Source organism: Tinamus guttatus, unplaced genomic scaffold (genome assembly GCF_059628265.1).
Source record: "Tinamus guttatus ecotype Peru unplaced genomic scaffold, ASM5962826v1 Tinamus_guttatus_pri_ptg000381l, whole genome shotgun sequence".
Classification (NCBI taxonomy): domain Eukaryota; kingdom Metazoa; phylum Chordata; class Aves; order Tinamiformes; family Tinamidae; genus Tinamus; species Tinamus guttatus.
Genome location: NW_028288915.1, coordinates 595008 through 609912, shown reverse-complemented (window position 1 = coordinate 609912; position 14905 = coordinate 595008). Strand labels below are relative to the sequence as shown.

At 36.4% G+C, this 14905-nt stretch overlaps 1 protein-coding gene across 1 annotated transcript in view; it reads left to right on the top strand.

Moving 5' to 3' along the window:
- Positions 1-14667, top strand: part of TDRD3 (tudor domain containing 3) — a 93874-nt gene extending 79207 nt beyond the window's left edge. The window contains exon 13 of the mRNA XM_088530533.1: positions 14532-14667. Within this exon, the coding sequence (XP_088386659.1) occupies positions 14532-14651 (120 nt within the window). The 3' untranslated portion in view covers positions 14652-14667. The remainder of the gene's footprint in view (positions 1-14531) is intronic.
- Positions 14668-14905: the final 238 nt, after the last annotated feature.

The following is a 14905-nucleotide window of genomic DNA, read 5'->3' as shown; positions in this document are numbered from 1 at the left end:
ATAAAAATAAAATTGAACACAATTCCAGAGTCTTGATTTGCAATAGACAAATATTTTGAAGGACTTAGGTGCCATTTTTGGTGGCTACTCCAGCTCTTTGCCCTAGGTGTTCTTAGTATGACACCATACTCTTTTTTTTTTTTTTTTTTTTTTTTTTTTTTTTTTTTTTGTATTTTCGGTCAAGAAAGAAGTCTTCATGAGTAGTCATGTAGATGAAGTAGGTAAGAGATTCAACCAAGAGAGAAATGATTTATCTAGCATCTGTCATTATTGAGTATACCAGAATTGGGCTGTTAAAGTTTGCAGTCTCCATAACCAGTTTTAAGACTACTGTATCAAAACTATTCATAAATAGCTGCATCAGACTGTTAAATGTTTTCACTTTTTTGGCTTCCATACCATTAGGAGAATCTCCATTAAGAAGCATTGTATAGTTCTTAATTATTCATTGACTACATGAAGACTGTGGGTGGTTTGTTGTTCTTGTTTTTTGTTTGTTTGTTTTCTTTTTCAATAGTTTGGACTACCTTTCCTTCTGAATGGTTGCATGTATTTATTCATTACTTTGTTCTTAATCAAATATTTGCTAGGGTAGCCTTGGTTTATACAAATGACTTGTCATCTTCTTTTAAAACTCTTTAGATTTGGGATCTTATTTTACAGGGATGTGCTTTGAGATCTCATTTTGCATAAATAGGGTGATTTTTGTTGCCACTGTCATCTTAAACTAAGACTAAAAGGTATTGGTCTTTTATAGTTTCTCCTAGGCTTCCCTCCCCCCCTCCATTTTTTGCCAAAGATTTTTAAACTAACTGGAAATGTCTCCTTAAATTTCACCACTTCTGAAGAGCATTTTCATACATTCCATATACATGGAATCAACCTTCAGGTTATGTCTTGTCGTTTCTGTCAGGAAAATTATTTTCTTTTTTGCTTCTATCTGCTTTCAAGAGGCAAGAGTTAGACACAAATGTTGTAGAAAAACATTTATCCTGCTAAACCACTAGTAAATACTTTTTTTTTTTTTTTTTAGTACCTCTATTCTCTGAGAAACTACATATTTTTGAGATTTTAGTTTGGAAGAGACACAGATGATCACAAGTTATTTTCTTAAGTTAATACTTCTCCAAAAACTTCTGGCCCTTAACAGAGCTGTAGTAACTGACCCTTGAAGGTGGTGAAGGTAACACATTTTACTTTTTAATAAAGTCAAAGTGGGCAAACTTCAGTTGAGAGGAAGTAATTTGCTGTTGCTATAAAACAAGAGCTTTCAATTTTTTGCTTGTACCATTAGGCAAATGCGTATCAAGCATTGCAGAATGTGTTTTAGTTTTCCACTCAAGCATTTCATATTCATCAGACTATAAAATAGCATTACAAGCTACTGCCAGTAATTAAGGTCAGATTAAGAGCACATTCTTCTTGTGATTTGTAATCATTGGGAGCAGTTGAGACGGTTAAAAAATGATACTTGAAGCATTACACTGATTTCCTTCCTTTTCTCTCTCTCTCTCTCTCTCTCGCTCTCTCTCTCGCTCTCTCTCGCTCTCTCTCTGTTTGCTCAGTTTTGGTACTGAAAGTAATTGTGTTCCATGTCAGGCGGTTCATTGGTGCCTGCACCATAGGGACTCCTTTTGATGCACTGTGCCTTAACCTGTTTTAAGTATTGTTTTTGATCCAGCTGACATTAGATAAGAGTCCTTGAGATTCTCATTTTGTGAGATTTTTGGAGGGGTTTTATATTCAGATTACTCTGTACAACATTTTTTGAGGCTGAACACAAGTTTGTCCTATTTTAGACACTGTGGTTTTTTTCTTTTAACTTCAAAACATGCCAACGAAGTCTGACATTTAAAAATATCTGGACTATACTTGACATATCCATTTCTCTTCAGATTTCCTAGTCTTTTCTACATGTCAGTTTTCTGACTTTATTCGATTATTAATGGGTTAATTCAAAAGATTTCTTTAAAGAGGAAATTAGAGGATCTGATATAATATTCTTAAAAATTGTCTTCTTGGGAAGAAAGACATGAGACTGAGCTGGTGTGGTAGAAGAGGTGTTATGTCAAACCTTATTTCTAGCGGAGTGTGTGTATTTGATTCTAGATGTTATCCCCTCTTATGGGAAATTGGCACACATTGAATAGGTGCATTACATATGGAAAAGATGCACTGAAGTTTATCTAGTATAATTAAATTTTGTCTTTTTTTGCTATTTAAGTTTCAGCTGCTAGATGCTAGAGTCCTGTAAAAAACTTCATCAATCTAGAGCCTGTGATCAGGACAGCCATTAACTTTTTTGCTAAATTAACTAGATGGTGCTCTTGGAGCCTTTTACAATAAAGCATATTTTGGCTAGTAATTTCACTTCTTTTATAGCTCTGCTTTGGACCCCAGTCTTGTAGTGGCCCAAATACAGGGAGGCAATATGTTTCCTAATAGTAATGCCAGGGAAAAGCCTATGTTGCTGTGTGTCTGTTCATCCCCCCTTCCCGCTTCTAGCATGCACTAGAAGAGGATATAGTTTTGTTGATAATGTTTAAGCATTATAAGGTGTAGCAAAAAAACCCAGCACAATTAAGAATGTGGGTAGCTCTTGCTTCCTGTATGAAAAAATACTTTGCAAAAGCTAATAAATATGCTATTACTTGTTTCTCGACATACTGGCAGACAGCGTGGCAGCTCTTTGTACCTGAACCAAGAAAAACCTTACATATACATGGAAGAAGGATGTCTTAGTTCAGTCATTATTATAAAGTTTGCAGGGGTGACTGTTGGATATGGAGTGTTCTCCATATCTCCATATCCACTAGATCTCCTTATTGCTTTCTTCAACCACCTTCTACTGAGATTCCAGGACAAATAGATATAGAAAGATATTTAAATGATATATATATATATATAGTTGATACATATACCTAATTGATGATATAGTTGTTGTATGTTCAAACCTAGGTTGAAATAACCTCCTAGGCCTCTAATTCTAAGTCCAGTTTTGAAAAGGATCAAATATCTCTTCATATATTCTAAAGTTTAAAAATAGTCAGATCCTTGTAATATTGGGCCCTGGATATGTATGGCATACTATTAATAATGAACAACATATTCTTCTGCTGTTAATTAAAAAACATGTACATTACATTTTTCAGTTACAGAATGCTGAGTCTTTAACTATATCATAATGTGTTAAGTGAACAATAAAATTCTATCTTCCTTCCAGTTCCAACTTAAATAGTTTAAAAAAAAAAAAAACAGTGGTTGTATAAGGTCAGCCTGAATTAAACCTTTTTTCATTGTATTTTCTCAAAAGTATATTTTACTGTAATCATGCAAAAGTATATTTTACAATAATTACAGTACAGTGATTTTACTGTAATTTTACAGTAATACACAAATACACTAACCGTAGTCCTATAAAACGATTTTTAAGTATATATGTGGGAGGAAGACATTTACATTTTTACTGAACATAATTCTTTCAGAAATGTTGTTTAGGGTTAGAAATGCATAGTATTACTGTAATAAACATCTATACTTTAAACATCTGCCAAAAATTGAATGAATTATAATTTATTGAGAGAGAAAAAAGCAGAATGTCAAAGATGTTCAGATTAATTCCATATTCTTTTTAAAAAACAAGTGTGATGTTCAAGAACTCTTTGCCAAAGTGAAGTAATCCTTTATCTAAGAGTAAGAGCCAGTTGAGCAATAATTTTTGATGGCTATGTATTTTTTTTTCTTTCATTTTTCATGCATTTAGTATCTATTTGCACATACTGAGTGTAGGACCTTCTAACTTGGATATGCTATCATGCAGGAGATATAAGAGAATACTATAATTGCTCCGAATGATGATTTCAGATTCTCCTATGGATAGGAAGTACAATTATCAGTTTCTTATATTTATTTTTTCCTCATTACCCTATAATCTAAATATTTTCTAGTAAGACCTGGTTAGAAATGTAATTCCTGACTTCTTGCTTGGAATCTTTGAACTTTTTTCACGTAGCTTCATTGCAATAGGTATAAAAATAGTAGTTTCTTGCTGAAATGATCAAAAAGGTTTGTATAGCTATTTTACAGCATCCTATCTTTTTTATTTTCTCCCCATGTTGATCTCATTTTCTGTCATCCTGAGTACTTCCTTTCCTTCCCTACTTTATCTTTGCTCTTGTAGGACATCTACTATGGGCCAAGTGACGTGTAGGAGAAAATGAAAGCGGGAGAGTTTTGCTAGTGCAGTAATGTTTGGTCCTTTCCTCGCGGAGCCTTCCTCAGGGTACTTTCTCTAGGACAGTGGTGATGAACCTGTTTGAGTACTGTGGCCAAATGAGACATTTTGCAAGATCCTGGATGTGGATTTAGAGGGGTTGCCGTCTGTCCTTCCTGTCCCTCTTGGCCCATCCTGGTCTCACTGCTTCTCCCCGCTCACCTAATGACTCCTCTCCCCAGCAGCGAGGAGGTTCTGCTTGTCTCTCTTGCTGCCCTCTCCTACCCTTTATTTCAGTCTGTTGCCTCTGCTCTCATCCTGGCTCTGCCTGACGTGGCTGGGGTTGCTGGGGTTGTCAGTGCTGCCTGGGGCCCAGCGTCGCTGCCGCGCAAGGCCGGGCCTCTGCCTGAGGCCGTCGCGGTGGCCGCCCTAACAAATGGCCTCACAGGCCCCAGGGCTTCATCATCACTGCCCTAGGTGAGGAGCTGGGTCCCCAGTGCGAGAACCCCTGGTTTTACGTGGCAAGCCCCAGGCCAGGGAAAGCAGGGGAGCTACTGAGCAAACATTGATGTCTAGACCTGAAACGAAGGACTTCCTAGCACCGTATCAGTGGGCGAGCTTCACCAAGGAGGGAAGGGCGGTGCTACAAACGTGAGTAAACTTTGGTTTTTCGGGATTTTCATTACGCAGTGCTTTGCTTCTTGTGCAGACTGAGAAGTTCTTAGCTTTGGTCCTAACCCAGTGACTAATTACACGTAGGCACGGCAGATGTGTTCCAGACCAGGTTTAGAACTTTCTTCTTATATCTTGTAGCAGTTGGGTAATGTTTATAAAGAGAATATTTTGCCCACTGTAGTTTTTGATCCTGTCGTAGAACTTGCAGGATGACATAGCCTGTTTATTACATTTTTTTAATACCAGTTAAAAAGTAATTTGAAAGTTGGTGAAAATACAGCTGCTTTACTTTTAAAATTTAAATGTTCAGCATTTATATAATAGAGGGCTACGACTTTCAAGGTAAGATTTTGGAGGAGGGGAGAGTGTTGTTTAGAATCATTGCATGGGTAGTTTAATCTTTTAGGGCTTTTTAGGACTTTTTTTTTTTTTTTGCCTTTTTAATTGCTATGGATATGCCCCTGCACCATCTGTAAGCTTTTTTTTTTTTTTTTTTTTTTTTTTAATTTAGCATGTGGGACGTTTTTGTGTGTTTATAATTATTGTGTGCATCTCTTTTTTTTTTTTTTTTTTTTTTTGCTGTTTTTTAACCCCAAGATTTGTTTTTGTGTAGTTAGGCATTCATAAGTATAATCATATACACGCTTACTGTGTATATGAACTTCAGTTTGCTGTTGATATTGGGGATATATATGGAAAATTTAGGCACAGCCAAGTGTGTGTGCATGGAATTCCTTTACCTGCAACATCACCAAAACTCCTTGATCTCCTCCTTTTATTTAACTGTTGATATTCAGCTTCTGCCCTAACAGCAAAACATAGACTATTTCATGCTATTCCGTAGTGCTTTCCTCATTCTGAGTTTTCTGCCTACAGTTTTCTGTTTACTTGCCAAAAAGGAGTATGGAAGGTGTGTGTTTATGTACCAGGGAGAGATCAACCCAGCGTCTGATTTTAAAAACTGACACACTTGCTGTCATAACTCCTGCTTATAGTGGTTACTGTTATTGGTTTCATGTCTTTAGGTTTGTAAAGTATTTTGTGAAAAAAGTATCTCCATTTCCAGTTTGTGGTTTTCTTGCTAAATTAAGAAAAATCTGACTGTTGGATGAATATGCTTTTCTTTAGTTCTCACTTCAGTGTTTCAATTTTTCTTTTAGATGCTATTAGATATAAAGCTATTAATATTTGTAGTTTGATATTTGTATTGCTCAGTATAAAGAAGCTTTTGTGAACCGAAGCTAGAACTCTTATGTTAAGAAGTTAACATAACCTATGGTTTTGGTATACGGTATGAATAACTTAAATTTGTATTTACATAAGACTTAAAGTTCATGATGTTTCTGTATTGGGAGCATTATGAAACTTGCATCAGGGAGTGTTTGTATCACAAGGACAAACCTTACAGGAAGATTCCTACGTTTATTTTTTATTTGCCACAGAGCAAATGTGTGATTCCAAGTAAACTGTCGTTGTTGCTTTTACCAATCTCACATTTCAGAATATGATTTTCCCTCTTGTCCATCAATCTATTTAATGTTCCTTAATCTTCCTGAAGAATCTTCAAGTCGTCTGTCATTTGCTCATTGAGGGTTTCTTGCCTCACAAAAATAAGTGTGCTCAGAATGAATATTGTCCTGAAAGAATCTGTTAGAAATTGTAACTGTAGAATTGTTAGAAACTGAGTAAGGCTTGGCTGTTTTTCTCACAACTTAGGCTGCTGCACTTTCTCAGTGCCTGTTGACAGCAGTGAGGGGTTGATACTACACCAGTCTGTGGAGATAAGAAAGACTTAGTGAGCTAGGCCTGTTTAGCCTAGAGAAGAGAAGATTGAGAGGAGATCTGATCAACATGTACCTGAGGGGTGAATGTAGGGAGGATGGGGCCAAACTCTTCTTGGTGGTGGCTAGTGATAGGACAAGGCGTAATGGATGCAAGTTGAAACACAGGAAGTTCCATCTCCATGTGAGGAAGAACTTCCTTACTGCAAGGGTGACAGAGCACTGGAACAGACTGCTGAGAGAGGCTGTGAAGTCTCCTTCTCTGGAGATCTTCAAAACTCGTCTGGATGTGACCCTGTGCCACCTGCTCTAGGTGTCCTTGCTGGAGCAAGGGGGTTGGACTAGATGATCTCTAGAGGTGCCTTCTGTGATCTCAACCATTCTGTGATAACCCCGAATCACATTTGTCCCGCTTACTCACATCTTAGCTCAGAAATCGGTATGAATATGCAATTTATAGGCCCCTTCTAATGTAGCCATGTTGTGTGCAATGAAAAAAATCTGTGTCCACACTAGAGAAAGGCACGGTAAGAGTACTCTGAAAGCGAAACTGTTATTTTAAATAATATGCATAATTTGCAGAGAAAACTGATCAAGAAAGAATATGCTGAATTATTCTGTGATAGACACTTCAAAAAACATTGTTCCTACAAATCCAGTACTTCTCTAGATCTTAGATCCCGGAAAAAAAATTACATTAGTGATGTTTCTGCTTGTAATGTTTGCACCTCATTTGACAGTCATTTCTAAAATTATGCCCTAATTTTACTCTAGGTTGATATAACTTAAGCATTTATTAAGAGCAAAAACTATTTTTTTTTTGCAATTAAGTGTTCAGATAAAACCTTATTAAAAGTTTAAGGGAAATTCTAGGTACTTTAACCTACATGTTTTCTTTCAAGTATCGGATATGTAACTTAATTTCTAGTAAGTAAATAAACTGAGGTAAATAACACCTTTAAATAACAAAAATAGTTATCCTCCTCTTCAGTGTTTCTCATTTTAGCTTCTTGTATATTATGTAATATAGTGCAATTTAAAAGATTAAGTTTTGCCCTTTTTATGGGAAAATTGATTTTTTCAGTATGGTTTTAGTCTGTTTGTGGGATGAGTTTTGAGTGGCCTTTTTTGACACAGCAGGGGAATCTCATAGTCTACTTTTACAAAAATCAAAAAAATCAAAGCTTTGAGTACTCTGGGAGATCAGCAGTGGCTGACTATGCAGAAAAAGGGAGACTTAGGAAAAGAATTGAGCCAGAAAACCAAGATCCCACTCGGGGTTCTAACAGCAGGAGGTGCCTGTTGCTGAAATACCAGGCAGCATGAAACAGGCACAAAATCAGGATGAGGAAATGGAGTTGAAATGCCCATGACAGAAGTTAATTTTGCGAGGACGGAATACTCTTTCTAGTGCATCCAGCAAGTTTGTCATGCCTTGAGTATGTGAGTGAAGCTTTAACTGATAAAACAGCCGTTTCTTTTCCATTTCAGGAATAGAAATGTCTTAGGCTATTGTTGCCCTGTTTCTTTTTTGCCCCATGTCTCCTGACCACACACTCCTCTGCAGGGCCCTCCTTGCACAGGCTACCGGGCTCCTCCCTTACTAGCCCACAGAAAACTGCACTTTCTTGTTGCTAGAGTTCGTTGTGTGTGAACAAGCTGAAATCCTGTAGCAGAAGGGCTGGAGCAGAGCTTTCTGCACCTAAGCAGCAAAGGAAAAAGGCCACTTATTTGTAGCTGGAAACTGAAGGAGTTGCTAAGCCTATATAATATGCAACATCTTAAACATACCTGAGCAGAACGTGCCACAATAAAAGTTTGTATGTGTAATCCATAACTTCTGTCCTGCTCTTTACTGTCGCCACCCATTCCTTGCACTGTAAGTCTGGAATTGTACAAGCAATAATGAAAGTTATAATACATGTAACTACTCTGATGTCTAGCCTCAGACTTACTGTATTTGGATCACTCTCCGCATGCATCTTTTTTCTCAAAAGTTCAGAAGAAGTTATTCCAGGCACTGTGGGTCTGACTCCAAACAAGGGCTCACCTCAAGGACTGCGCTTACATGAAAGTTACTAAACATTTTATTTGAATGGCCTAAAAGAAGCTTTGCAAGTGGAATTTATTGAGAAAGCTTTTGGTAAGATACTCATTTGCTTTGCAAATTTATTTTTAATTTTATTAATATCTTTTTAACTGTTGGTGTTATAGCTGCATTCTGCAGTTGTGAAATCAATTTAATTTTTTATTGATAGCGTGGGCTGACATTACCTCTTTATTCACCAAGATCTGCTCATAAAGTACAGTGGGGGTACAAGCTCTTCAAATTCAGGATATATGCAAATAATGGATTATTATTCTGAACATGTATATCAGGTATATCCTGGTTTACATACAGTTATGCATACTTTTTTTTTTTTTTCTAGTTTGACCTACCAAGAGGTTGTGCCAGTGGTAACAGGACAGTGTCTGCTCTTCCAGGCAAATGATACAGATACTGCAGCTGAACTCTGGTCCCAGGCACTGTTGGATCCAAACCTGTTAATATAACGCTTGTGTTAAAACTGCAGATGTACTTTCTATTTTCAGATTAGTTGAAATCTCAACAGCATATGAGGGTATTAAAATAATAGCCTTTGTTGATCTTCATAAGCTCTTAATGATAATTTTTAGGGGCTATTTATAAAGTCTTTTTTCCCCTAAGCCTTTACAACTACTTGGTTATAAATCAGATTTTTGTCTTTTTCTGACAAGATGCATTTTTTTTTTGGTATTCATTCCTATTCAAAGAAAATCATCTGCTTTTGGAATAGGGTTTAGGTTGTAGTACTTCATGGATAGTACTTCATACACCATTTCAAATCCTTAAGTCACAGGCATTCATAGATGAAGTGCTTGATGCTGAGGACTTAATTCTTGATAAAGGAAGTTCATAGAAATCTAGAAAAAGACACTGTGCGATGGATATGTCTGAGCTCGGCTGTTTTCAGTATCTCAGTTGTAAATACTTGAAAAATTCAGATATGCAGCCCGCCTCTCTCATACCATTCTAACTTGTTACTACAATGATTTTCTTATTCATTTCCTTTGCTTTGCTTTTGTTTTCTCTCCTTCCCTATCAACCTGTCAGTTTTCAGGATTTCCTGCAGTTGTGCTAAGTGTTAGTAGTTGGAAGGGCAGGGAACATTGCCCTAAGTGGGCATCGTGCAGGTACTAGAACACACAATTCCTGTTCCCAGTATGTTGGGTAAATAGTGTACAATAAACTAAAGAGATGACAATAACAAAAATATATCTTGCTGGAGTAATTCACTAGTATAAAACTTCTATTGATAATGGAAGGAGAATGGAAATAGCCTAGGAGAGGAGGTGGGAGGGTACAGAGGTTTGTGGCTACCTTGGCTTTATGAAATGCAATCCAGATGATAAGCAGATAGGAAAGGAATAATTCAGAATAAGTCAAAAGCAACAAAAAAATAAAAAACAAGGTATGTGACCTAAGTGACTGCAGTTATAATGGAAAAAAATGTGGATGATTGAAAATTGTTTTAGGCATAAGAATAGAAGAAACAAAGAGGTAAATATTAAAAATTGTAAGTTTTGACTACATGGAGTGGATGCTGTTCTAGAAGAGGGAAGACAGTTTTGAGCATGGAATGGGGGGATTTTACAGTAAAGGAGATAAAGGAGATGAGCCCAGAAAAACAGTCAAATAGGATATAAAATGAAGTAGCAATAAAAGAGGAGAACAGAAGAGCAGTGGTGCTTGAGAGTCACTGATCTAATAATGGTGGAAGAGAAGAGATAGAATTACTTTTAAAACAAGAAGCCATGCTTAAAAAAAGATAGGGCTTGGCAAATTATTATTTTGAAGAATATTGGATCCTATTTGAGATAAAAGCAGTAGACCAGAGAAACAGATGGCATGACATGAAGATGGGAAAAACTTCCAAGAAAAATGATCAGTAATAGTGTGTGTGTTTGGGAGGGGAGCAGCTACACGTAGAGTAGTAGATAACTGTTGAAAGGTGTTCTGCTGATAATTTTTATTATCATTTATTGCAGTGCCTATTTTTATTACACTCAGAGCCTCCAAAAAGTGAATTTGATTTTCACATTTCACTACTGCCTGAGCTGAAAACTGCTTGAGCAGAAATGCCTGTATCTGGAGTGTTCATTCAACATATAAGACAAACGCATCAAAACAAATACATGTAAGACAAATTCTAATTTTAATTTGGCTTGATTAAGTTTAAAGGGTCAACTTCTGTGAGGTTTGAGGAAGACTTGCTGCTTCAGAAATTGACCCTGATCTACTTATTCTCAGGAAGCGGCTGCGTTTGTTTTGGGTGAAAGGTGATGCAGTAACCTGTTTAATTTCCAATCTTTTTGAGCAAAGACTGTCAAGGTCAGGAAGAAATTGCAATGTTTGATTCATTATAGTCTCTTGAAAATGTCAGTATATATTACGAAACTTTCAAGCATGTGTAGATGTCAATTTGTTGTCTAGTTTTGGAAAAATCCAAATATTTAGCAGATGAAAAATTTATTCTTGAGAAGAGTAATCTCTATTTTAGATTGGAGCTTTGGTAAACAATTTTAATTATTATTAATTTTAATTATAATTAATATACTCCAAGCAACTTGAACAGTTGAAGAAAAATATTATTTGCCAAGGAATAAACTACAGATGTATTTATACTGTTTAACCATCTAAATTGGCTTTAAAAATTTAGATGATAGTTTTTATAAGTCTTCTTGTCTGTGATAGGAGATTATTTCACATGCTAAATCGGACTAGACCTATGAAAGTCACAGCGTAAATTCTCCTAAAAAAGTTGATGAGTGGAAAGGCCACAACATTTGATGATTGTGCAGGTAGTGTTAGGGCTAATGGGATTGCAAAACACATATGCCTGCATGTTGTCTTGGGATTTTTTTTTTTTTTTTTTTTTTAAAGACAAACGGATTCATTACCTTTAATTTAAGCATACCATTTACATAGCAAGCAGTTCTGTGGTACTGAGAAACTGAGCTGAAAAGGCAAATCCAAAAGGGACTTTTGGCTTGACAGTGCTTTTTCTCATTTTGATAATATTTATAATTAACCAGGTTCAAACATCTTCACTAATGTTAATTAAATACTGCAACATTAAGTTGACATGTTCATATGCTTAAATCTTATCACCTTAGGTTCTGGGTTAGTGATATAAATATTCTTCTCTGTTCAAAAAAAAAATAGAGGTAGGAACAAAACTAGAATCTCTATCCCATTTTAAAACTTTAATTATATAGGAAAGTGTCATTGCATGCTGTTCTATACATTTATTATGTTATCACTAAAGTCCAGAATCTCTTCAGAGATGGAAATGGTTGCAGCTTAAGGATAGTTCTCCCCTAATTAGAGAGTGTCTCTCTTTCAGCGCTGTGCTTCTGTTTAACCCATGTCATTTGCTTATTTCGGGAGTTTGTTTTAGCCTTAGCATAAAATAGGAGCAGTTGTCCAAGTGCTGAAAAACTAAATCTTTTCTTTCACGTCATACTGCTACATGAGCCTTCCTACTCTTTCTGTAATTAGTATGAAAGTCATATGTCAATAATGTGTTACCAGAAAACATTTCCTCATACTCTCTTTCTTTCTTTTGGATAATCAGTATCTCTGAACTTCTCAGGGAAGGTTTTTATAGCACTGGATGCAGTAAAAAAGACACACCACTGACCCGCGTTGAGGTTTGTGGCAGAATGCCACCCTTCTCAGCACTTGGTTACGGTGAAGCTGGAGGATTTCGAGCAATTAGCTCAGATGTGACTGTGATGGAAGTCTGTTTTCACTTCTCTTCAGTTATTGCAGAGTGTCATCCTATGTAGCACTTCCAGAAGTGAGTTCTGGGAGTCTACCTGACCACAGGCATGTCTTATACATAGTATGAGACCTTAGCCTGAAGAGGAGGAGTGTGAGACATTTATTTTAGAAATGCGTGTTTATCAACATTCAGGTTGATTCTGAACTGGAATCGTTGCTTGAGTAAGACTGGACTTTTTCAAAGGAAAGAAAATTAGATTCTGGTCTTTCCTTTCTATCTCTTATAATGAAGGATTTTATGGCTGTGATTCCCTTGCTGGTTATTAAGTGCAAGTGGGCTGTAAGACAGCTCATAGATGTTGGAGTTGTTGATAAGCTTTTATGAATCCTGAGCTGTTCTTGGTGTATTTCCTGTATGTTTCTGTATGTTCCTACTTTCTGAGTCAAAGGGCATTTTGAGTTATTTTTTGCACCATATTGCCTCTAGAGCTAGTATTTCTTTGGAGACTTTTGCTAATTTTCACTATACCAAGTTGCATGTTAGTCTTCTCCTGTATGTGTGCAATTGCAGATTATATCGACTGAAGACTCAAGTCAAAAGGACCTGCCACCATCTATCAACATACACAGTTCATTACCACGAATCTCTTGTTCAATTTAATGGACTCTGTTTGACCAAGAGAGTATTGGATTCTGTTGGAGGGGCGAAACGGAAGGCAGGAATTATCATGATCATTGAGAAGGAGAAAAAATGGAAACAGATCTGTTAGTTTCCAGTATTTCATTATTTTCTGCACTACAAGATCTGTTGCCCTCTGAAGTCTAATTTTAGGATAGTAAAGATATTTGCAGCCGCTTCCCTAAGAAACCATTTGACAATGGTATTCTCACATTCAGGACCATTTCCTTGACAGTCAACCTAAACTTTTGTTTTTCTGTTTCTTTGTTATAAAATATAGTACTCTAAAAATTCTTCCCTTTTTTAAATGTATATCCCCTTAAAATATTTTATCACGTGAGTAATTTCAGTATTTCTTTCAGTACTTCCAGTATTTTTTTTTTGGTGTTTGCTTTCAGTATTTCTCAGCCAAGCAAAATATTTAGATATTTTCATCTTCCTTTATAAAATGTTCTGTGGACTCTTAATAATTGTTGTTCTTCTCTGAACTTCTGCTAATTTGATCTTTGTGGTATTAAGATACACTGGAGTAAATGCAGTATTACATTGCTTGGACATTTCCTCTTCTCTCATTATTCAGAGACTATGTTTATTATTGCTTCATCTAGCAAATTCATTTTAAAAGTGCTTTCCACTATTACTTGTAGACTTTTTTTTCAATATTTTTGCTTCACGGATTTGTATCTTCTTCTGTTTCAGACATGTGCTTCTAGGATATATATTGTATGGAGCACTGGAACAGGCTGCCCAGAGAGGTTGTGGAGTCTCCTTCTCTGGAGATCTTCAAAACCTGCTTGGATGCAGTCCTGTGCCACGTGCTTTAGGTGTCCCTGCGTATGCGGGGGGGTTGGACTAGATGATCTCTGGAGGTCCCTTCCAACCCTAAGCATTCTATGATTCTATGATTCTATGATTGTCAGATTTTTTTTTGCTTGCATTTTGATTCCCTATTTCTTTAATTTTCCACGCATTCTGCAACTCCCCAAAGGTGATTTTTCTCTTATCCTAGCAGGTCATGTAGGTTACCTTACTACTTGGGATTGTTGCCTGTATGAGTCTTGGAAAATAATTTTTGCTCTCCTTCATACACTTTCTTGCAAGTATTTAATAGCTTCTGCCACTGCCTGGGGAACTGGGTTTTGAGATGCTCCACCTTGCTTTTGTTAGCTTTCCTAGGCTGGAAAAAGGGAGCCATTTGTTCCCATTATGTCACTGATTTTTCCTAAGTGGTCATCAGCACAGAAGTAACAGTTCCTGTGCATGCATTCATTCATGCCTGTTTGTGTGTGTGCATATATATGTATGTGTGCATATATATGTGTGTATGCATAATTAATTTGCCTATTCTTAATTTAAAACAATGCTATTTACCTGCAGGAGGAAGATGAAGAAGCATATGAACAAACTCTGGAGTTTCGCAGAGGTGGTGATGGTCAGCCGAGACGGTCCACGCGACCTACTCAACAATTTTATCAACCCCCAAGAGCTAGAAACTGATTAATAAGAATTAAAAAGGTAAATACATGATATTCACATTTTATTTATGGGTCTAGATTTCCAGAAAAGCACATTGGAATTGTTATATATTTCAGTGTTCCTCATTCTTTGTGATGTTTGTAAGAGAGCTTCCCACAGCTTTGCCAGGAGTAGGGGCTGTCAACATTGAGTTGAAAGTAATGGAACATATTGAAAAAAAAGAGACCGTAGTTATTATATGAATAGAAAACTGTTTAAAATTCACAGAAGAATGT